Source organism: Salmo salar, chromosome ssa09 (assembly GCF_905237065.1).
Source record: "Salmo salar chromosome ssa09, Ssal_v3.1, whole genome shotgun sequence".
Taxonomy (NCBI): Eukaryota; Metazoa; Chordata; class Actinopteri; order Salmoniformes; family Salmonidae; genus Salmo; species Salmo salar.
This window is the reverse complement of record NC_059450.1, coordinates 122,801,633-122,825,544: the sequence shown is the minus strand read 5'-3', so window position 1 is coordinate 122,825,544 and position 23,912 is coordinate 122,801,633. Positions and strand designations below refer to the sequence as shown.

At 41.5% G+C, this 23,912-nt stretch overlaps 3 protein-coding genes across 8 annotated transcripts; 2 read left to right on the top strand and 1 right to left on the bottom strand.

Annotated features, from left to right (window-relative positions):
- Positions 1-1,008: 1,008 nt before the first annotated feature.
- Positions 1,009-4,543, top strand: LOC106612578 (zinc finger protein OZF). Of its 3 annotated transcripts, XM_014213862.2 has the most exons (5): positions 1,009-1,313; positions 1,727-1,874; positions 2,119-2,189; positions 2,280-2,355; positions 2,485-4,543. In XM_014213862.2, exons 1-5 carry the CDS (start codon positions 1,149-1,151, stop codon positions 4,023-4,025), a joined length of 2,001 nt encoding a protein of 666 aa, XP_014069337.2. In that variant the 5' UTR covers positions 1,009-1,148; the 3' UTR covers positions 4,026-4,543. The 3 variants fall into 3 exon arrangements, with proteins under 3 accessions (XP_014069337.2, XP_014069339.2, XP_045580424.1); XM_014213864.2 differs by lacking the exon at positions 1,727-1,874; XM_045724468.1 differs by lacking the exons at positions 1,009-1,313; positions 1,727-1,874 and having other exon boundaries at positions 1,881-2,189.
- Positions 4,544-7,125: 2,582 nt separating this feature from the next.
- LOC106612579 (gastrula zinc finger protein XlCGF26.1) lies at positions 7,126-15,404 on the top strand. Of its 4 annotated transcripts, none has more exons than XM_014213866.2 (4): positions 7,126-7,312; positions 11,869-12,133; positions 12,259-12,341; positions 13,636-15,404. In XM_014213866.2, exons 1-4 carry the CDS (start codon positions 7,292-7,294, stop codon positions 15,043-15,045), a joined length of 1,779 nt encoding a protein of 592 aa, XP_014069341.1. In that variant the 5' UTR covers positions 7,126-7,291; the 3' UTR covers positions 15,046-15,404. The 4 variants fall into 4 exon arrangements, with proteins under 4 accessions (XP_014069341.1, XP_045580406.1, XP_014069340.1 ...); XM_045724450.1 differs by having other exon boundaries at positions 7,132-7,605; XM_014213865.2 differs by having other exon boundaries at positions 7,133-7,583.
- A 1,076-nt stretch (positions 15,405-16,480) lies between these two features.
- LOC106612733 (insulin-like growth factor-binding protein complex acid labile subunit) lies at positions 16,481-20,496 on the bottom strand. Its single transcript, XM_014214191.2, has 2 exons — positions 20,459-20,496; positions 16,481-19,109 (listed from the first exon to the last, which is right to left on the bottom strand). Exon 2 carries the CDS (start codon positions 19,098-19,100, stop codon positions 17,046-17,048), a length of 2,055 nt encoding a protein of 684 aa, XP_014069666.1. The 5' UTR covers positions 19,101-19,109; positions 20,459-20,496; the 3' UTR covers positions 16,481-17,045.
- Between the last annotated feature and the right edge of the window lie 3,416 nt (positions 20,497-23,912).

Here is a 23,912-nt window from a genome sequence, read left to right as displayed (position 1 = left end):
AAACAGAAGGTCCTCCACACCAGGGCAGTGTAAAACAGAAGGTCCTCCACACCAGGGCAGTGTACAAATCGCAAATTGGCGAAGTAGTGGCAGAGGAGATCTCAGACATTCTGAAAGAGTTTGAGATCGAGCCGAGCAAGATTGTAGCTGTGACTGTTGATAATGCTGACAATATGGATGTTGCCATCAAGAGGCTACACATCCTGAAAATAGGATGCTTTGTGCACACATTGAATCTGGCAGCGCAGATCCATTGATAAATGGGCAGCATGAATCAGAGCGGTGGTCGTGTGGTTCAAGAGATGTGGTCATCCCTGTGGCTCAGTTGGTAGAGCATGGTGTTTGCAACGTCAGCATGGTGTGTGCAACGCCAGGGTTGTTGGTTTGATTCCCACGGGGGCCAGTACAACAAAACAAAATGTTAAAAAAAATGTATGCATTCACTACTGTAAGTCGCTCTGGATAAGAGCGTCTGCTAAATGACTAAAATGTAAATGTAATACTTGGGGACGTGCTGTTTGATAGAAATAATCTAATTTCTTTCCAAATGGATTCAACATCTATAAACTTGACCTGAGTTTAATGGTAATTTAGCCGCAATCCTGATAGACACGAGACATAGATGCGTTGCTTTTTCTGTTGAATATGCCATATTGTTGTATATTTTATTATTTAGATCCTGTTTGAAATCTTTACTGACTGATGTCTGGTGATTGTTGTAACATACCATATATTCGGATGTTAGTGGGATATAAAGCCTAGCGATGGGAAAAGATCGTTGGGCCAGTAACCCGAAACGTTCAAATCCCCGAACTGACTAGGTGAAAAATATGTCGATGTGCCCCTGAGCAAGGCACTTAACCCCATTTGCTCCTGTATATCGCTCTAAGAGCGTCTGCTAAATTACTCAAATGTACATTTCCAATTATCGCACTTGTTGGACTTTTATTTTGAAACTGAAAAATGGCACAAGAAGTCTATATATGACGTATTAGAGACGTTCTAGAAGCACCAAGGCTGCCATTTTTGTCTGTTGAGACGTGTAAAGGGGCCATCAAGCAACTTTTGATTCAACTAGCTATCTTACTGGAACTAAAGAAGTAGAACAATACTGTTAATTTTAGTATTAGATTGAGGACACAATTTCAATGGATTACGAGTCATTTCAATCACAAGCAACTTCAATTTTGACTATTGTTGTTGAAGCGTCCGTGGCAGAAATGTGCAGAGTTGAGCATGAAGCGTCAAACATGGCATCATGTAGTGAAATATCTTGCTCTGGAGATGATGGTGCTCAAAATGTCAACACAGGGGTGGGTGTCTTCCTACGCAGCCAGTTAACTAGTTTGGACTCCGTTTAGGACTCCGTTTGCATAACAGTACCTAATGTAGCCTATTCCAAGCTAGCTAGTTGTTCATTAGTCTTACATCTTAACGTTCCGATGCTCAGTTCATACATTTCACTGGCCAAGTCCTAACTTCAGGGGTCAGGAGGACTCGACACTCACTGATATGATGGCCTACAGCCCAAACTGGTTTTGGAACCACTGCTTTACTAGATGCCCCTAGTTGATGTCACCCCCCCCCCCATAACACACTAAAGATCAAACTGTGGGATATGGGGTGTTGTTTTTTAGGATCAAACTGGGAGATCAGGTCATGATGTGGTTGTGATATTAGGTAGCCTAATATTGCTTCGCCACGATTTTCTTCCCATTTCCATCAGGCACGGCTTGTCTCCATCATGCACCTGTTGATGAAGGAAGCCATTCGAAAGTTATGTAGGTTATTCACAGAGTGTACTACAATTCTACAAAATGAAAATGAGACCCTGAAGAATAAGCTGGAATTAATGGTGACACCACTGGAACAGGGTGAGATCTGAAAAATAGTAATTCTGTGTAAACCAAGAGTAATCAGTTTGGTTAGTTGGGAGTGTGTCTGAAATCCACAGGAAATCTCAGATTGTAAAAATCTGAAATACAACATTAAAATCGAAATAGCTAGAATACCATGCAGAGCATTAGATAAACTGTACTATGTACACATATTAATCTGATTTCATATGAAAGAGAAACAGGGTTGAAATAATTCCAGCTATTTCCATTTCTCTTTTAGGTTATGTTGTGTCTCCTGTCAGTGCAATGAAAGATGGGGAGACCTCTGCATCATCAGAGGAAGACTGTGAGGTGGGTAGATTGTATTTCATCAAACCATGCCAAATGAGAAATTGTAATAGGAAGTCTGTTTTTACTGTGTGTGTATTTGTCTGTTGGCAGGAGGTTGACTCAATTGACTGTTCCATCAAGGAGTGTGATATCTCAGGAATCAATGTGACATCAACCAGCGGAGAGGGTAAAACTCTTTGATTGTGTTCTCAGTAATTCTGCTCAGTATATATCTCAACTGTATTTAGATGCTTATTTTGCTATTAACCAGAGGTTTATGTGGCTTTCTTTGTGTTTGCACTCTATTTGGCCTTAGGTCCTGCAGATGTTGATAATGCACGCAGAGAGAGTTCAGGCACAGACAGTAACCCCCCTGCAGGAGACCGAGAGGAAGTAAAAACAGAGCCCACATCAAGAGACCCGGAAATTGGCGTTGAACACATCCATGATGCTCTCACTGATGGCACACTGGTCAAAACAGAGGGCAATGGAACAAATGAAGAAGTTTCATCTGCTGATGTAACAGAAACTACAGAGCACAGCAGCCCCAGAACAAAGCAGATCTTTCCCAAAAGGAAGAAATCCTTTAACTGTGACCAGTGTGGGAGGCGTTTTCATCTGAGCAGCTTGCTGAAACAGCACAAGCGAGTTCACACGGGAGAGAAGCCTTTCTGTTGTGGCCAATGTGGAAAGAAGTTTATATACTTAACTTCTCTCAACAAGCATGTCTTGGGTCACTCAAAAGGGAGGACTTTTGGCTGCACAGTTTGCGGAAAGACGTTCCGTGAGGAGAGAGCACTAAAGTCCCACGAGTTTGTTCATTCAGAGGCAAAACCATTCAACTGTCTGACTTGTGGACAGGGTTTCACAACAAGAAACAGTCTTATGGTGCACCAGAGAATTCACACAGGTGAAAAACCATATAGCTGCACTATGTGTGGAAAGAGTTTTGCACAATCCAGTTACCTCACGACACATAAGAGAACACACTCCCTCGACAAGCCATTTAGATGTGCTCAGTGTCAAAAGGGTTTCATGACTGAGCGGGCATTGAAATCTCACCAGGTAGTGCACACAGGACTGAAGGCATTTAAATGTGAGATATGCGGAAGCAGTTTTGGTCACGAGGTCAACCTTAAAAGACACAGTCTGATTCACACAGGGACTAAACCATTCAGCTGTAAGGTGTGCGGAAAGCAGTTCAACCAATCCAGCACCCTCAAAGGACACATGCAGGTACACGAAGGATTGAAGCCCTTTATGTGTGACATTTGTGGAAGAACGTTTGTATACAATTATGCTCTGAGAAACCACCAGCAGACACACATGGATGATGAAAAGAAGGACAAGCACAGGAAACCACAAAGTTGTGAGATATGTGGGAAGTGCTACAGCTCCATTGGGACGCTTAAAATACACCAGCTGCTTCACACAGGTGAGAAGCCGTTTGTTTGCTCTACATGTGGGAAAACCTTCACCCAGCGAGCTGCTTGTGTTATACATCAGAAGGTTCACACTGGAGAGAAGTCTCACATGTGCAGCGTGTGTGGGAAGAGCTTCAGTTTGCCAAACAGTCTTAGACTACATGAACGAATTCACACTGGCGAGAAACCTTACACATGTGTAACTTGTGGGATGACCTTCCGTATCAGCGGTAACCTTAAAAGGCATATGCGTGTTCATACAGGAGAGAGGCCCTTTAGCTGTGAAGTATGTGGGAAAATGTTCAGCCAAGCTAATAATGTCAAAGCTCACATGCAGGTCCACAAAGCAGAAAAGCCATACTCATGTGACAATTGTGGAAAAAGCTTTGCCTATGTAAGAAATTTCAAGGAACACAAGTGTGTCAATAGATAACCATTTGCAGCACTGTGAGGATTGTATCACGACATTTGTAGTTTGGGGTGCCTACATGGTTGACAAGTAAGGATCAACTTTTATTAAGAGAGTGGGCATTAAAAATGAATTCTGTTAGTTTTAGGGTTGATGATGCTGTAAACTGATATCTGGGCATTTGTTGAGCAGGAAGATGACATGGTCTCAGTATTATCATTCCAAGTTATTTATTTGTAGCAAAACCTTTTTTGTTCTTTTGCACTTTTTATCAAATTGCATAAGCTTATTTTTTCTTTAACGGACAGATAGAAATGTACTGGGGGGACGGGGGTCCAAAATAAGGGAGGGTTGTCAATAAAAAAAAATAGCTTTGGGGAGGGTTGTGTGGGTTTTTTTATTGGGCAAAGGGGAGGGCAGTGTGTTTTTTGGGGGGGTGGGGGGGGTTTACATTTGCTCTTCTGCTTGTATTTTCCGTATAGACAAGGGCTTGTGGAAGAACGTTTGATATTACACTAATAAACTTTTGAAATGTTTTGTGACGGTTTGGTATGATGTGGCTATAATTACGCTTTAGCTACTGCAAGCCTATGATATGAAGGCATTGCACCCCGGAACTCCAACTGACTGACAGTGCAACTTGAGGTGAGGTCTATTTCAGGTCTACCAGAGTTACTCCTATAATCTAACAATATAATGCTTATCTTTATAAAAAATATTCTTATCGAAATGTACAAATTAGCCTCCGTCTGTACATCTATAGCAGACGCTATAGCCTACAAAGAAATACATTGTGAAGCGAGTGCAACACTAGGCTGGTAGGGAGTAAGGGACATTAAGTGCTGAGCGTTTCAAAAAACAACATTTTATTAAATCATTATAGTCTATAAATTGCGCATATAGGCTGTGAGTTACTTAGAATTAAACACAAATTAAATGAACAATTCCTAATTAGGCTCAGTCTACAGTGACTTTGAATACATTTTTAGAAACACCAGTTTGGCCAGAGTCTGGCTTTAGGCTCATGCGATGGTGCCGGGAGAGCATGCTAGCATCGAAGAATAACCTCTCCGCACTTGCAGAGCCACTGGGGATGCTAAACACTCTTTTGGCTACTCTTGCCAGTCTGGGCAGAGATGCAGAGTAAAAAATATATATATTTACAGGACACACCTACTCAATCAAGGGTTTTTATTTATTTTGCCTATTTTGTACATTGTAGAATAATAGTGAAGATATCACAACTATTAAATAACACATGGAATCATTTAGTAAGCAAAAAAGTGTTAAATCAAAATGTTATATTTGAGATTATTAGAGTTACCAGCCTCAGAAATTGCAGCCCATATAAATGCTTCATTGAGTTCAAGTAACAGACATCTCAACATCAACTGCCAAGCGTCACGTCTGGAGAAAACTTGGCCACGTCTCTACGGTGAAGCATGGTGGTGGCAGCATCATGCTGTGTGGAAGTTTTTCAGCGGCAGGGACTGGGAGACTAGTCAGGACAACGACCCTAAGCACACAACCAAGACAATGCAGGAGTGGCTTCGGGACAAGTCTCTGAATGTCCATGAGTGGCCCGAACTTGAACCCGATTGAAAATGTCTGGAGAGACCTGCAAATAGCTGTGCAGCGATACTCACCATCCAACTTGACAGAGCTTGAGAGGATCTGCAGACAAGAATGGGAGAAACTCCCCAAATGCAGGTGTGCCAAGCTTGTAGTGTCATACCCAAGAAGACTTAAGGCTGTAATCGCTGCCAAAGGTGCTTCAACAAAGTATTGAGTAAAGGGTGTGAATACTCATGTAAATGTGATGTTTCAGTTTTTTATTTGTAATATATTTGCAAAAATTTCTAAAAACCTGTATTTGCTTTCTCATTATTGGGTATTGTGTGTAGATTGATGAAGGGGGAAAAAACTATTTAATCCATTTAAGAATACGGCTGTAATGTAACAACATTTTGAAAAAGTCAAGGGGTCTGAATCCTTTCCGAATGCACTGTATGTATTATTTTAACTGACAAATAAAATGAATCAATCAATCCAAACTGTGCAGCAGCCAACTGATGAATGAAAAGAGACATCTGTTACAAAACACCAAGTTTAAAGACATTTGGAGATTGTCAAGCCAAGCCTTCAATACTGGGTAAGCCTACAAGGTAGGGAAGGATGTATTTTCCATTTGTTGAGATTGACATAATCTATTTATTTTGGTGTTGAAAACGCAAGCCATGATATTGAAGTGCTCTAAGTTGTCGGTATACTTTGTTTATTGGTTGTGTGGTGCATTGGCACAGAAACCTGTTGGTGGAAAATTTGTTGCATAGGTTTTATATAATTATAAATATGGCATCAAAATGTACATCTGATTTCCCCCTAGCTGATCATTGTCTGCAGCCGGCTCTGATTGTGAAGTAATAAAACAGGCAGGGAGAGTCTCGTCTGCGGTGGTCGGCGAACCCTCAACCTTCTGGCCCCGAGCCCTGTGTGGAATTGACAGAGCCACAAAAGCATGTTATATCCACATTTATAATGACATGGTCGTTACAGTTATTGTTATTTTTGGTCGTAAACATTCTTTTGAGTTAATTCTATGGAGTGAGAGGGTGTTACATTTATTTTACAGTACAAGAGGAGGCTCATGTGAAAAAAAATGTTAATGTTGTGGAGGGGGGTGCATCATTTTTTTATGACACCTTGAGTTGGACCATCCCATCCCCCCCAGTAAATTTTGATTTGTCCCTAACCTACATTAACGTTCCCCACACACCTGCAAAGCAATCCCTGGATTCTTTGGATGTGCAAGTACATTTCACTTATGTCAAAATAAAAATTTCCGTTGGCAGGAGACTGGGTGATGACTGAGTTTTTGATGCATTTGTTTGTAATGATTTCTGTGATTTTTGTAGTGTACGAAATATTTTTATGTAACACAATAATCACAATCTACCAGTACATTTGCCACCAACATCACTCTTTTCCATATAGCTAGCTCATTTATAAGTGAAAACAAAGTTACCTTTATTTTGAAAGACTAAAAGCGGTTGTCACCACACACCACAGCCACAAAGTCATAAACCCCGCCCATTTGTACAATTTCTCTTCTGGGTTTTTAAACTTAACCACACTGATAACTCAATGCCTAACCCTAACCTTAAATTAAGACCAAAAAGCAATTGTTGTTTTAATGAATTTTTATGATATAGCCACTCTGACTTTGTGGTTGCAGTAACTAGTGGAAACCACAAAAAAAACATGCCTCGACCCGGAAGAACATGTGACCTATGCCGATCGAGTTGTTTCAGGTCAGTCGGACAACAACACTGCTAACAGCACTAGCTACACTTATTTTGTAGCTAACGTGACAAAGCGCTAGGCCAACAGCGCGTATTTACGAAGATTTGTAAGTGCGTTGTGATTTCGACAAAAATGTCAGTTTTGCAAGGACAGATTAGCTCCATTTTGGAGATAATGGTTAGCGCGACTGTTACAGAAATTAGCAAAGTAATCGAGGGTTCTGCCTCGTCTGAAGTGCCAACAACGGGAGATAACGCGAGTGAAGCCCCAAACGAACAGGTATATCTGCTGATTGTGTAAAGTAAGACATTTTGTAAACTAGCCCGGTAGTTAATTGTACCGACGTTACAGCCTCCACTCCACTTTGTGGCGTAATCATTACGCCGAAACCGTTTACTCCAAACGGAAACCGCATACGAGAGTTTCTATTGGACAAATTCAAGAAGAGACCTACCCATTTCGTTCTGTTTGGTTCTGCGCTATGCAGAAATCGCTCCGCCATTTCATAGTTGCTAAATTTCTGCTAGTTTGCCTAGTTTTAGTTTGTGACAATTAAGTATAGACTATAGTTGCTTGTTTGTAGAGAATCATTGTACCATCTAAACCGCTGTGAAATCTCTTCCATAACCAAAAATATTGTGGAACTTTCACTGGGGATTGGGGTACCAGTGCATTTTGCCCCCCCCCCACCGCGATAGGTTTGATGAATTCACCTCTGAAGGTGAAATGTGTACTTATATTCTGAAATCTTGCTCTGATTTATCATCCAAAGGGTCCCAGAGATAACATGAAGTGTTGTTTTGTTAGATAAAATCATTTATCATATCGTAAAAATGTCCATATAGCATGCACAATCGATTTTGTATTTCCACTCGTTAAATTTGCAAAGAAAGGAATCTGTGAAAATCTAACCCTAAACCTTGTTTCAACCAGTCAGATCACGTTCATATGTATTCCTCAGAGATCCTAGAACATAACCAGACTTCACTATATCATTAGGGGTGGAGTATATCCTATAGGACACCAAATTTGGTCAGGGAGCGACGCCTTCATGGCACGCCGATGACACGGCCGGTCTTCATTTGATCGACTGTATCTTTGTCAAATAAGCACCAATCGGGGTCAAGCAAAGCTAGCTAGATAGCCAATGAGCTGGGCTTTACGGGAGTATCCGGGAAACCCTGTATCTGTCTCAAAATGTAGATGCTAGCCTTTTGCGAAAGCATGCCTTTTCCTTTTGGACAAAAATTATACAGTTAGTCAGAAGTTTACATACACCTTAGCCAAATACATTTAAACTCAGTTTTTCACAATTCCTGACATTTAGTCCTAGTAAAAATTCCCTGTCTTAGGTCAGTTAGGATCACCACTTTATTTTAAGTTGTGAAATGTCAGAATGATTGTGGAGTGATTTATTTCAGCATTTATTTCTTTCATCACGTTCCCACTGGGTCAGAAGTTTACATACACTCAATTTGTATTTGGTAGCATTGCCTTTAAATTGTTTATTGGGTCAAACGTTTCGGGTAGCCTTCCACAAGCTTCCCACAATAATTTGGGTGAATTTTTGGCCCATTCCTCCTGACAGAGCTGGTGTAACTGAGTCAGGTTTGTAGGCCTCCTTGCTCGCACACGCTTTTTCAGTTCTGCCCACACATTTTCTATGGGATTGAGGTCAGGGCTTTGTGATGGCCAATCCAATACCTTGACATTGTTGTCCTTAAAAAATAATATTTAGCTCCCCCACTTCTATAACCAAAGTTGCGCCCCTACCCCTAACTATCAGTAAACAATTTGCAACAAAAAAAATGTGGTGTCTGGTTTGCTTAATGTAAGCAATTTGAAATGACTTACTTTTGATACTTAAGTATATTTAAAATCAAATGGTTTTGGACTTTTACTCAAGTAGTATTTTACTGTGTGACTTTTACTTGAGTAATTTTCTATTAAAAGGATCCGAGTCTTTTTTTTCTCCAATTTTCGCCTAAAATGAGATACCCAAATCTAACTGCCTGTAGCTCAGGACCGATCCCGTAGAGGTTAATCTTTACTTTTACTCAAGGATGACAATTGGGTACTTTTCCCACCACTGGTATTTACAGTTGTTTGTAGCTGGTGTACAAAAGTACAAGACGCAAAAACAAAACTAAAGCATGGGAAACATAGAAATAGCTCACATAGAACAGATCTACCGCTTCTTATGCTTGCTTTCAATGAGAATGATGGAACAATGAGAGTGATAGATCTATAACTCATGCCTTTGCAGATGAATTAAGACTGTTTTAGGTATGAACCGGTCCACGGGGATACAAGTCTATTGCGGCTGCATACAATGCGTTTGGGATGGTAAGATGAAACCATCAGTATCGCCATCTGACAGCCTTTGGGCTACGTTCTAAACTGAAGACCATGATTATTGGAGTTGGGTGTCCGTCCCCAAAGAGGAAGAGGCGAAGCGAGAGGGATATTTGGGATCAAGTTTCGTAATGATTAGGTTGATATAAGTAGGACACGTGACATCCCTGCAACTTTGAGCTGTGCCTGGTCGTCACTAGTTACAGCCACAAAGTCATAATCCCTGCCTAGGTCTACAATTTCTCTTCTTAAAATGTGATTTTAAAGTCTAGCCCTTACCTTGGCCACACTGACAACCTTATCAAAATGTATGAAACTTTTTTTTGATATAGCCAATTTTGACTTTGTGGCTGGTGTAACTAGTGGAAACCATTGTGCCTCTTATTCACACCCATATCTGCCCTCTCATTGGCTAGAATGGTCCCACCTGATCTTTGCTCGTCCTGATCTTGCCGCCTCCTGACTGCCTTAGATTTTTGAGGATATTTATTTTCATTGTTACAGTGGCCACTAGAGCATCTGATCAATATAATAGATAGTCTGTGCCATCCCTTAGCCCGCCCTACCATACCTCTGTCTCCATATGTATGTTTAGCCCAAAAGGACTATAGCATGTCATACTCTTTTTGGCTAGACAGCATCCGATACATGGGCTACATATAGTAAGACGGGGGTGCTTTTCCACTTGCTCGGATGCTTTCTCGGGTGAAATGGTAGTTTCAGCCACTTGCAAATTTAAGGAAAGTTGGCGGGTACACTGTTCGGATGCTGGAATTATTTTTGGACGAACGTGCGAAGATATTGTTTGACAATCAGATGAAAGGAAGACTGTTTGTGTTCATGCCACATTAAAAGGTAATACATTTTTACAGTTTAAATTGTCTTTACTATAAACCAACACTAGAACTGCTAAAGCAGTCATTTGGACTGTTCATGAATTTAAACATTTTATTACTCTGCCATTTTTAAAGTCATTCCCCTCTCCATCCTTGGCTGTTCCTTAAGTCTATAAAACACACTGTCGTTGATAGAATCATAATATCACAAACAGAACTGGTATTATAACCATTTTTAGGTGGACATGTCGTTTTAAGTGGTTTTCCCCGTTGCCTTTCCTCCCGACGGTAGGGCCTGCGCCCCTCCCAATAGTTGAAGGTGCCATGCCCAGTCGATAATCACCCTGATAATTCCCTCAACTGAACCTAAACTATACCAAAACTAATTTCACACTTATCACAACAGATCAAATAAATGAAGTAAAGTATGATGGGGAGAATGGGTGAGTGAGGGGACACGGACGGGGGGGTCCCTCAAGGCCCAGCGGTTCAAGGAGGTCCCATGAAAAAAAAACATGCCCCCTATGGAAATCAAATGGCCGCCAACTGATTCGTTCTGGTGCCGGCCCAGCCTTAGCCTGGAGACCTGACATTTGAATTTCATTAAATTCAGCATCGGGCGTAAATGATCGTTTGGATCAGGGAAGTTTCCTCTCACAACCTCTACAAGCCGGAATCTGAAATAAAATTACATTTGAACATAATTTACCAGTTGTCTGTGCGGTTGGTCCTTTTGCAGGTAGGAATGTGAGACAATATATCCACAGGAAACTATAATTAAATCAACTTTTCAAAGCGCTGGTAGTGTGTTCAGATTACTATCACTTGATGTATGAGCACTAGATGATAATGCATGCATACTTGCCAAGCTCATGAATGTGTTTACATGGTTCTGCGCATGCTTCAAGTGATAGAAATCTGAACATACTACCAGCGCTTTGAAAAGTTGATTTAATTATACTTTCCTGTGGATATATTGTCTCACGTTCCTACCTGCAAAAGGACCAACCGCACAGACAACCGGTAATGTTAAAATATAATTTTATTCAACATTCTGGCTTGTAGAGGTTGTGAGAGGAAACTTTCCTGATCCAAACGCACAATTAAATGAAATTCAGCATTGGGTTTTTAGGCTACCCATCCTTGACCTAGGGTATGTGTTCTACGTCTGGTTCATTTAGCTAATACATTATGCTAGTACTTGCCACAGGGTTGGCTCAACTGGAAACATGTTTGTATAATTTAGATCTGCAAGCATTTATCATAATCACCAGAAATACTTGTCATAGACGTGTTATAATGGTAGCTAGCTAGTTAAGTAAACTGAAGTTTGTTCTGTATGCCCTAAACTTGCTTTTGCTCTTTTCACTCAGTTGACCCAGTTGACCTCATTCATGGAGATGCTGGCAAAGGAGGCTGTGGACCAAATCTGCAAGCTATTCAACGAGTGCTCCTCCGTTCTGCATCTGGAAGTGTCTCGGAGTCAAACTGAGAATGAGGACTTGAAGAAGAGGCTAGATGCGTTTGAGACCAAACTGAGGACTGTCTTAGAAGGGAGTGGAGGACAAGAGAACACATCAGCCAATGGCTGCTGCAGTGAAGTCAAGATCATCCACCAGTTAAAAGGCACACAACCAGGTGAGAGTTGGCATTATTTCAGATAAGCCATCATTGGGGTTTTAGTGCTTTGGTACACTGTTACTAAAACCAGTGCTTTTGAATTCAATGCAAACCTTTTTGATTTTGACTGCAATCTTTTTCAGGCGTATGCGTTGGTGATGCAGAAGTGAAACGATCCCCCATCCTCCACCTGTGGAAGGGGAGACTTCCCTCAACTGTAAACGAGGTAGGCTTATTTGCCTAACTGACAATATTCTGTGGGAAGTTTAGATCTTGGAAAGCTGTCTGGTATTACTAGGGGGTACAGAAAGTAATAACCCATTTACTTGTCTGTATCACACAAGTATCATTATTCACCATTTGGTACCAGGTAGTTACCAATTGTATTTTATTATTGGAAGTGAGTACAAGAAGAAGCATTTTATCCCTTTGTGACGATTTCTGTTGTTTTATGATATTATATGGATATAGAGATATATAGGTATAGATAGATATGCAGTACCAGTCAAAAGTTTGGACACACCTACTCATTCAAAGGTTTTTCTTTATTTTACTATTTTCTACATTGTAGAATAATAGTGAAGACATCAAAACTATGAAATAACACCTATGGAATCATGTAGTAACCAAAAAAGTGTAAAACAAATCAAAATATATTTGAGATTCTTCAAGTTAGCCACCCTTTGGTTGATAACAGCTTTGCACACTCTTGGCATTCTCTCAACCAGTTTCACCTGCAATGCTTTTCCAAGAGTCTTGAAGGAGTTCCCACATGCTGAGCACTTGTTGGCTGCTTTTCCTTCACTCTGCGGTCCAACTCATCCCAAACCATCTCAATTGGGTTGAGATCGGGTGATTGTGGAGGACAGGTAATCTGATGCAGCTCTCCATCAGTCCTCATGAGAGCCAGTTTCATCATAGCGCTTGATGTTTTTTGGGACTGCACTTGAAGAAACTTTCAAAGTTCTTGAAATTTTTCCGCATTCACTGACCTTCAAATCTTAAAGTAATGTTGGACTGTTGTTTCTCTTTGCTTATTTGAGCTGTTCTTGCCATAATATGGACTTGGTCTTTTACCAAATAGGGCCATCTTATGTAGATCACCCCTACCTTGTTACAACACAACTTATTGGCTGAAATGCATTAAGGGAAGAAATTCTACAAATTAACAAGGCACACCTGTTAATTGAAATGCAATCCAGGTGACTACCTCATGAAGCTGGTTGAGAGAATGCCAAGAGTGTGCAAAGCTGTCATCAAGGCAAAGGGTGGCTCCTTTGAAGATTCTCAAATATAAACTATATTTGGATTTAACACTTTCTTTTTGTTTACTACATAATTCCATATATGTTATTTCATCATTTGTAGAGTAATAGTGAAGACATCCAATGTAGAAAATAGTAAAAATAAAGAAAAACCCTTGAATGAGTAGGTGTGTCCAAACTTTTGACTGGTACTGTAGGTAGATAGATCGGACTCTAAACCTGCGTTCCATTAAATCACTTTTCCTCTCATCTCAGCACTCCAACGTGGAGGACACGATTGAGTCAGTTATTATCAAAGAAGAAGGCTTAGAAGATTACCTGTACAGCAGCACCTCAGACCCAAGTTATTTTTTAGAGAGCCAAGCCCAGGAGTTGAGTGACGCAGAGAACCCCTCAGAGGGCCCAAAGGACAAAGGCGGCGCCGGAGGGCCAAAGCATTTGAGAAAGCCAAAGATCACTGGGGCTTGTCAGGCAAGGTCCAAAAAGGAGAACCATCTTAGCTGCAAGCACTGCAGGAAGACATTCAGCAAACTGATCCAGCTGAAAGCTCACCAGGCGATCCATGTAGCAGCGGAGAAACCTTTTAACTGCAAACAGTGCGGTAGAGGTTTTTCCTTTAAACGCAGTTTGGATGCACACCAGCTGCTTCACACCGGAGAGAGACCACACACCTGTGGCGATTGTGGTAAAGCTTTCACCCTAAAGCAGCTGCTCAAGAATCACCAGAGACTCCATGCAGGGTTGAGACCGTTCCGCTGCGATGAATGTGGCAAGAGCTTTAACCGGGCCCACGGTCTCAAGATGCACCAGATTGTCCACACGGGAGAGAGGAAATACAGCTGTGAGATCTGCAAGAAGAGTTTCAGCATACCAGGAAATCTCCACAGGCACCAGCGTATACACACGGGTGAGAAACCGTTCCGTTGCGATACATGCGGGAAAAGCTTCAACCAGGCAGACACTCTGAAAGGACACCAGCGGATCCACACAGGAGAGCGGCCATTTACCTGTGAGACATGCGGGAAATGTTTCATTCAAAGAAGTGCACTGAAAATGCACCAAAGAACCCACGCAGGAGAGAACGCCTTCCTCTGTGTGGTGTGTGGGACAGTCCTGGCTTGCGTCAACTCTCTCAAGACACACCTTCAGGCTCACACAGCAGAGATGCCTTGTATTTGCTCAGTGTGCGGTAGTAGTCTCAGTTCACTCACTCACCTCAAATCGCACCAGCAACTCCACACTATGGAGAAGCCGCACAGCTGTGGCCTATGCAACAAGAGCTTCAAGTCGGTCAGCTACCTGAACATACACATGAAAACTCACACTGGGGAGAGACCGTTCACCTGTGACGTGTGTGGAAGGATGTTCACTCAACACAGCAGCCTGAAAACCCACCAGGCAGTCCATACTGGGGAGAAACCTTTCAGCTGTGAAACGTGTGGGAAATGTTTCAGCAACACTGGGAACCTCAACAGGCACCAGAGGATACACACTGGAGAGAAGCCTTTTAGCTGTGACCTCTGTGGGAGGAGCTTCAACCAGGGCAACAGCCTCAAAGCCCACAAACAAATCCACACAGGGGAGAAACTATTCATGTGTGACAAATGCGGGAAGAGTTTTTCCTACCTGAGGAATCTGAAAGATCACAAGTGCTACTATATCTAAAACCAATAGGCATAGCCTCGTATTGTGATGGACCACACTTGGTTTGAACAATTGTCTCGGCATTAAAAATGCAATTATAGGTCAGTGTGTGGCATACTAACATATGACGTGTACTGATTAGATTGTTTGCCAAAAAAGCCTTTTTTCTCCAAAGTATTTAATTTTGTATAACCAGTTGCCTTTGTGGGGTAGAAAGACTTTGAGTGGATTGGCTGGTGGTCCAATAACTGTTCAATGGAGCAGAGCCTAATTTATTTGAGAAGGATATACATCTGTAACCTTTCTTGTCTTGTGTACCTTTTTATTACTGTTGTTATCTCGTATTTGTGAGCCAATGGTAAATAAAACTCCTGAAATGAGTCCTTTGTTGGTGTGTGTGTGTTTTGTTGTTATCTGTGCGTATAGTCCTTCTAACAGCTGCAACATAACATTAATGCAAATTATCGGGTGCCTATAAGTTGGTGTCCCTCTATGGCGCCTTGTACGAAGTGCCTCAGATGAGACTGATAACAGATTCGTATGGATATTACGTAACAAGGAGAAACAACAGGAAAATAAACCTGTATTTCAGTCCATTTATGGCACCGATATAGCAGATCATCCATTTCACATGAAATTAATTAGATTTGTATCGATGCATGAATTCCTCCGTGAACAGATTCCTGACTGTGGACTTGTGGTGTGCCGACCATCTACATGTCTGCATTACCAGCAACTGTGTTCCCAAGCCGTACCTCAGCCAATGTCACTATGATAGAACTGTGCAACGCTCTCTTCCCTTCCAAGAGAAAAGTAGATGTGAGCCAGTTTCCTGAATGGAGGCAAACAAGTTAAATAAATCTATGAATAAGCCAAGGCAACACTGTGGGTGATGTCAAAGGAAGTGTACATGTGACCAGAAGATGATTACCTTCAGCACTAATAGAAGTTCATGTGCTGTGGTAGAATGAAATGGTTGAGCAATCTGTATTATGCCTGCATATTCATGTTAGGTTACCTTGGGTACTTCAAATATGCAAATCCTCATAGGGTAATCAATGAAAGATGTTCCTAATATTGTTGCACACTTCACATTGATTAATTCATATGTAGTTATGGTGGTCTGCCTCGCACCCATCGATGGTCATCCATCCCTCCAATCCTCATTCCTGAAAATCACAAGTCTACATATGTTGCTTGTCAGTCACATTGTTGGGTATGGCATAATGTCTATGTTTAGACCAAACTCACCAAGACTGAAGATCTTTAATTATTTTCCCCAACGTTCTCTGATGTACTCCATGCACATAATAGCAGAGAACTTGTCATATATATATATATATATATATATATATATATATATATATATTTTAAGGGGCACTTCCTTGCCACCCAGCCACTCTTCAGCAGCACCCCACCTAGAATGCAATGCAGGAGGTGAGGGACCAAACCTTGTGTTCCGCTGTTGGTAGCCTGACCTGACCCTGTGTTCCACAGATTCCTTCATTTCTTTCCATTTAGGGTTAATCACGTTCAACCTCGAAATGTTGGCTCAAGGCTCACTCAGGTATGCTCAGCAGTAATGCCCCTCAGCACTTGTAGTTTAATGTATGTTTGAATCTGCACAGTGGGTACGCAGTGATGTCTAGTGGCATTTAGAAGAACAAGCAGTTGTATTTCTGAGTGTGCGACTGCATGTCTTGAGTTGGAAAGAGTATGTTTTCTATCCATGGATGGGCGTTTAGTCATAGATTATAGAGTAAATGCCTCAAGTTTATTAACTCTGAACAACACTCCTAGTCTAATTCACATCAAGATCACACATGGCAGATATTGTAACCTATCAAGAAATGAAATGAAATAATTTGTTTTATTTCAAAGAAAAGCATGAATTTTCAATAAAATATTTAACACCATTCCATGGTATTTTAATATTTACACTATATCACTTACTCTTTACAATGCATGTAACCATCTGAAAACAAGAAAGAAAACGGAAATGCTGAAACCGCAAAAGTATGTCAAAGAAAACCGCTAGCTAGAAGCCAAGCTGTAAGCACTGTCAGCATCTCTAGGGGAAGTTGGTGTCTGGGGAAGCATGCAAAGCTCACACAGGGCTTTAAAATGTGTGCAGGCTGTGAAATGGGTCGGTTGAGTGTGGAACACATGGGTTCGTCCTGTAACGTCTGGGTGTTGTTGATGATCCAGTTACTGATGTACAGGATAGGTGATCTGCAAGAGCAGTCCCAGGGGTTCCCCTCCAGGTGGAGGACCTTCAGGCTCTCCAAAGGCTCCAGTGTCCCATTCAAAAGAGTACTGAGGCGGTTTGATTTCAGGTGCAGTTTCTGGAGACGGTGAGGGCCTTGAAAGATGTCAGGGTGTAGCTGTTCTATCTGGTTGTTGTCTAAGTCAAGCTCCTGTAAGTCGGCCAGGGGGGCGAAGACTTGAGGGTGCAAGGCCACCAAGTGGTTGTTCTGGAGAAGGAGTCTACGTAGGTCATCCAGGGAGTAGAAGGTTGCATATGGGAGGTCACGGAGCTGATTGAAGCTGAGATGAAGCTCCTTTAGTGTACCTAACCCACCAAAGCCTGCAGGAGTCAGTGCTGTGAGGCGGTTGTTATCTAAATCCAACATCTTGAGGCTGCGAAGTTCAGAAAATAAGCCTGTAGGAAGATCTTTGATCAGGTTTTCATTCAGCAGGAGCTCTCTCAGGTTTCCAAGGGTATAAAACTGCTCCAGGTGAAGAGCTGTGAGACGGTTATTGAAAAGCTTCAGGGAGTGGAGTTTAGCCAGACCATGGAAGATGGACTTAGGGAGAGACCTGATGTGGTTATTGTTCAACTGTAGCTCCCTGAGGCTCTTGGTCTTGTGGAATAGGCCTCTGGGAATCTTGCTTAGTACGTTGTTGTCCAGGTAGAGTGTCCGTAGCCTGCTCAGTCTGGAGAACAAGGCATTGTGGAGGTCAGCTATCTGATTGTTGTCCAGCTGGAGCTCCCTTAGCTTAGACACCTTGTGAAAGAGCCCTGGTGGTATGTATGTGATCTTGTTGCTGTCAAGTTGCAGCTCTTTCAGCATAGTTAGGTTGTGAAACAGGTCCCCTGGAAGGTATGTCAGCCTGTTGTGGTATAGATCCAGGAGCTCCAGTCTGCCTAGATATTGAAACACTTCAGAAGGGAGGGATTGTAGGTTATTGTAGCTCAGATCCAATTGACCGAGATGGGCTAGACCGCTCAATGAGTCCTTAGCCATTATGCTCAGGTGGTTATTATTCAAAACCAAAATCCTTAGATGGCTGAGCTCAGAGAAAGCATCTTCTGGTAAAAAGGTGATGCTGTTCTTCTGGAGGTACAAGCTGTGCAGCTGTGACACATCCTTCAGGGCAGCAACGGGCACAGAATCTAACCTGTTTCCACTGAGGTCCAGATGACTCAGGTTTACTGCTCCACTGAATGTGCCATTCCCAATGCTAACCAAGTTGTTCTTAGACAAAATCAGCTTTACCAATTTGGATGAGTTCTCAAACACCCCTTCCTCAAACTCCACAATACTGTTGCTGCTCAGGTGAAGGTCAGTGAGTTCAGGGGCTCCACCCAGTGCCCCGTACTGCAGGCTGTTGATCTGGTTCAGTGTTAGAATGAGCGTCTTTAATTGACCAAGGCCTTGTAGGGATCCTGGGTGCAGGGCCTCCATTTTGTTCTCACTGAGGTCCAGGAAGGTGAGTGCTGAGAGGCCTTGGAGCTGCCCAGGGCCCAATGAACCTAGGTAATTACCCCTGAGAAACAGCTTGACCAGGCTGCTCATGTTGGGCCAGATGAGGTTGGAAGTCAAGGAGACATTGAGACAGTTCTTGGTGAGATCCAGGAACTGCAGCTGCTCCAGTCCACTGGTGGGGAATGCCTGGATCAGGTTGTGGGCCATATAAAGCTCCTCAGTACCATCTGGGAGGTTAGGGAACTTCTTCAGCCTCTTGTCCGGGCAGCTGACTGTGACGTTGTCCAGACATGCACATGGTGAGGCAGGACAGGTAGCAGCTACTGAGATGAGGGCCATGATGGCTGTGCTTAAAATCACCAACATTGCGAGGAACTAATGTTGATATGACAGGAAAGGAAATTGGGTCAATGTGAGATCTGAAACAAATATATGAAACTTCTGTTGTGACATAATTCCTGTTTACCAGTACACATCCTGCTCAACCGTGTCAATGTAATCTATGCCATTTCATTGTTCCTTTCTTTGGATATTCAGTACAATGTCTTGTTAATTATGTGAAAATCTTGGCACACTACAAACTTGTTGGACGCATTTGCAGTTTGTTTTGGTTGTGTTTCAGATTATGTTGTGCCCAATAGAAATTAATGGTAAATAATCTATTGTGTCATTTCGGAATCACTTTTATTGTAAATGAGAATATCATCTGTTTCAGAACACTTCTACATTCATGTGGCTGTTACCGTGATTATGAATGAATCATGAATAATGATGAATGAAGAAGTTACAGGTGCAAAAAGATAATGCCCCCAAAACCTTTTTGGAGGGGGGTATGATATTTATGGTAGCATCCACATTTACAATAAAAGTGAATCCAAGATACATAAAGTGCTTTCATTTCTAAACGATAAAACAGATGAAAATACGCTCAAATGAAATGTGACATTCTGTACTGTATATAAACACTATACTGAATGAAAACATTTGATCACAAATCCAAAATGGAGAAGTATAGAGCCACATTAAAAGTTTGTCTATAAACATGTCAGCACTGTGTAGCAATGAGTACAATATAATTACACTGTGCTTTCCAACTTAACAAATATATAGTTTCCCTGTCACTTATTATAAAATGGGACCTAACGGATTGCTTGGGAGTGACACAATCTGTCTTTCCAGTAGATTCCCTTATGTAAAATTCCATCATTAAAACTTTTATTGAGATTTAAGGGTCAACCTGCAGTTCAAACAATAACAAAGCGACACCCTGCCACTCTTTTGGTTAAAAGCTGAGGGATGGGGCTGGAGAAATTCACTCAAATTCATGGACATAGCTATGGATACAAGGAAAAGTATAGTTTAAACCATGTTTTGAGGCTTTACATTGTTAGTTTACAAGTACAATGTTTACTAACAAAGGATTAAAAAAAGCTTATATTTTTGGTTCTGATGGGGTACGACAGTTGAACTTAGCTAATGAGGCATCCATAAGTTATATTCTTCAAGAATCAATGGGTATAATATAATTAATTTTAAAGTCTAAAAATGGATGTAGCAAGGCCAATTGCCCCTTTAAGGACTTGCATGTTTATCATATTTTAGTAATGACAAAAGTGTAAAATATGTGCATGCATTTCATTCTCACTTTGAAAGTAAGAGTAAATGCACAGTTGCATACAAATATTTAACCAAAATTTATATTCACTAATCATAAGTCAACTTACCTTTCAGCAGGAGAGATTTGTGCTGCATGTGATTGTAGTGAGTCATAAATTGTGAAAGGCACTTGCTTTTAAAGGTGAGGGTTTTAGGTGTCGGAAACTTTTTTTCAGAATATTACAATTTGTCAGCACAAATGTTGTGGTTTAGAGCCCCTATCTGTGACATCAGATCAGTCTCATATTTGATTACCACAGAAAGCTAAGCAGGTGTCTAGAGGTGAGAGATGCATGTCAGTACCAAGAAAATGAAATAAACCACTTCAAAGCTTCATCTGTGACTGCACTGCAATCAGTCTAGTCTGTGTATAGGGTAAAGTATACTGATAATATGTTGCTGTGTTTGATAATGTAGAACAGGTATTCCCAAACTGGGGTACGCGCAATGCCATCAGGGTCCGCCAAGTAAAAATGTGATTCACATTTAAAAAAATCAAATAATAAGTTCATTTAAAACAATTAAAAAATATTCACACTTTCAAACAGTCCGTTTATATTTTCCAACGGGGCTATACATCTGGGTGAGGTTTTTATCTCACCTGAGTAGCCTCGTTTCACTGCCAAAAATAAAATTAAACTATCTAGTGTTCAGCGAAATAACAACACAATGTCAAATACAGGTAGCCTAGTCAAATAATTAACATCCAATCACATTAACCATTACTCTCTCGCGGGAATTCCACTAACAGTCCGTATGTAGCCAAACATAGCTGCTGCTCATTTCGTTTGCTCAAAAATGAATAAATGGTTTAAAAAAGTAAGGCGTCCATAGAGACAAATACCAGCTCTACTGGTAGTACTGCTACTACCAGCAGTACTACACCTGCACCTGTCGACGACACAAGTTGTTATGCTTCCACGAGCACATCCAATGCTAGCATCAGTAATTATACATTAGTTGTTAGCCCAGCAAGCATGGACACTGACAGTTGTGAATCTGATGCAGCCGGAGAGCTTCTGCCCCCTTACCCGGGAAAGCACCGAACAACAGACAGGGACATTGGACCATCTAAAAGGCGCAAATATGACGAGAACTACATTGATTTGGGGTTCACTTATATTGGGAGTAGTGCCTTTCCTCGGCCACAGTGTATTATATGTGCAAAAGTACTATCTCACAACTTAATGAAACCTTCACTCTTGTGCAGACATTTAGAAACAAAACATGCCAATTTGAAAAATACGCCACTGGAGTTTTTGAGCGATAATTAAGGTGACTTTCGAGTAGTAAGATATGTATAAAAGTAACAGATACCATGAATAAGAAGGGGCTAGAAGCGTCTTATAAGCTACTGAGTGGCTAGGACAGGCAAGCCCCATACTATTGTGGAGGACTAATTCTTCCTGCTGCCGCGGATATGGCTGGGACAATGCCGGGGGAAAGGCCAAAAAAACTATACAGACAATGTCTTCATCAAACAACACTGTTTCACGACGCATCAGTGACATGCCAGGGTTGTTTTGAAACAATTACTTCGCATACAAGCCAGTGAATTCTATGCATTACAGCTGGATGAGTCAACAGACGTGGTGGCCTGGCACAGCTCCTGGTATATGTCCGTTACGTTTATGGGGGGTCAATTAACGAAGACATCCTCTTCTGCAAATCACTGGAAACCAGCACAAAGGGAGAGGATATTTTTAAAGTACTGGACAGCTTTGTGACATCAAATGGACTTTGGTGGTCAAGATGTGTTGATATCTGTACTGATGGCGCAAAAAGCCATGACAGGGAGACAGTGGAGTGGTAATGCACGTGCAAGCAGTTGCTCTCGACACCACTTGGGTACACTGCAGCATCCACCGAGAGGCTCTTGCTGCCAAGAGAATGCCTGACAGCTTGAAAGACGTTTGGACACTACAGTGAAAATGGTTAACTTTGTTAAAGCAAGGCCCTTAAACTCTCGTATATTTTCTGCACTATGCAATGATATGGGCAGCGACCATGTAATGCTTTTACAACATACAGAAGTGACATCCGCAATGCAAATAGTCTGGGTCAGAGTATCCTTCCTTGGCAAATCGCGCTGTTATGACACTGATGGCCTTCGGAACCACATACCTACATGAGAGTGGATTCTCGGCCCTCACTAGCACGAAAACTAAATACAGGCACAGACTGTGTGTGGAAAAAGACTGAGACTCTCTCCAATACAACCCAACATTGCAGAATTATGTGCATACTTTCAAGCACACCCTTCTCATTAACTTGTGGTGATTTATTCACAATTTTTGATGAAAAAAGAAGGTTTAATATATAAGATGGCTAAGTAAAGAGCAAAATTATTGATTATTATTATATTATTATTTGTGTCCTGGTCCTATAAGAGCTCTTTGTCACTTCCCACGAGCCGGGTTGTGACAAACTCACACTCATTCTTATGTTTAATAAATGTATCGTATAGTGTGTGTGTGTGGCAGGCTTACAATGATGGCAAGAAACAACATTTGAGAGTGCGCTGACCGTGGTGCTAGAGGGGGTACGTAGCTGGAGGTTGAATGTTTGAAGGGGTACGGGACTATAAAAAGTTTGGGAACCACTGATGTAGAAAATGCAAAAGGCACAAACATTTTTATGGAAAATATAGTGTTTGTAAACAATTATCTGATACCTTATTATAACATAGTAATGTACTGTGCAGAGAGCGAGTGTAAGAGAGAAAGGAAGAGAGAGAGTAAGAGAGCGAGAGAGTAAGAGCGAGAGAGAGAGAGAGAGAAAAGGAGAGAGAGAGAGAGAGAGAGAGTAAGAGAGAGAGAGAGAAAGAGAGAAAGAGAGAGAAAGAGAGAGAGATTAAGAGAGAGAAAGAGAGAGAAAGAGAGTAAGAGAGAGAGAGAGTAAGAGAGAGAGAGAGAGAGTAAGAGAGAGAGAGAGAGAGAGAGAGAGAGAGAGAGAGAGAAAGAGAGAGAGAATGCAGCAATGGTCTGTTTAGCTGGTTCACTTCCTATTTCTTTTTTCCTTCTATAATGTATTAGTTTCAATCACCAAGTGTATATCTGAGAGCCTTGAAGCATGGCAAGGAAGGCTATGCTAGATGAAAGTGAGACCTTTTTGTAAGATGTCTTTCCAGGCTCTTTTTCGAGTGGCTCTTGTCTTTTTCACCCTTTTAAGCATTTTGTGATCAAGTTGATCTCATAATAGACGCAGACATAAAGGGTAACGGTAGAGAGTGGGAGTCTTCAATTTGTGACCCAAAATGTGGCAAGAGGTTAATTTAAATGCTGAAACTTGAAACAAGGATGAAAGATTAAATTACTGTAGGCCAATGTGCTTCCCCGGCTGTTTTGAATAGGCCTCCCTGTGGTTCCAGTTCAAACTCACTCCAGTTCGGAGACTGGAAGTATTTTGACTTCCTGATGCTGCGCTCTACCCTCTCTCTTATATAGACTACACAAATGGAAGAGGGTTTTCGGGCTCAAAGCAGCAGGCGATCACCATGTCACAATTATAATGTTAAAAAGG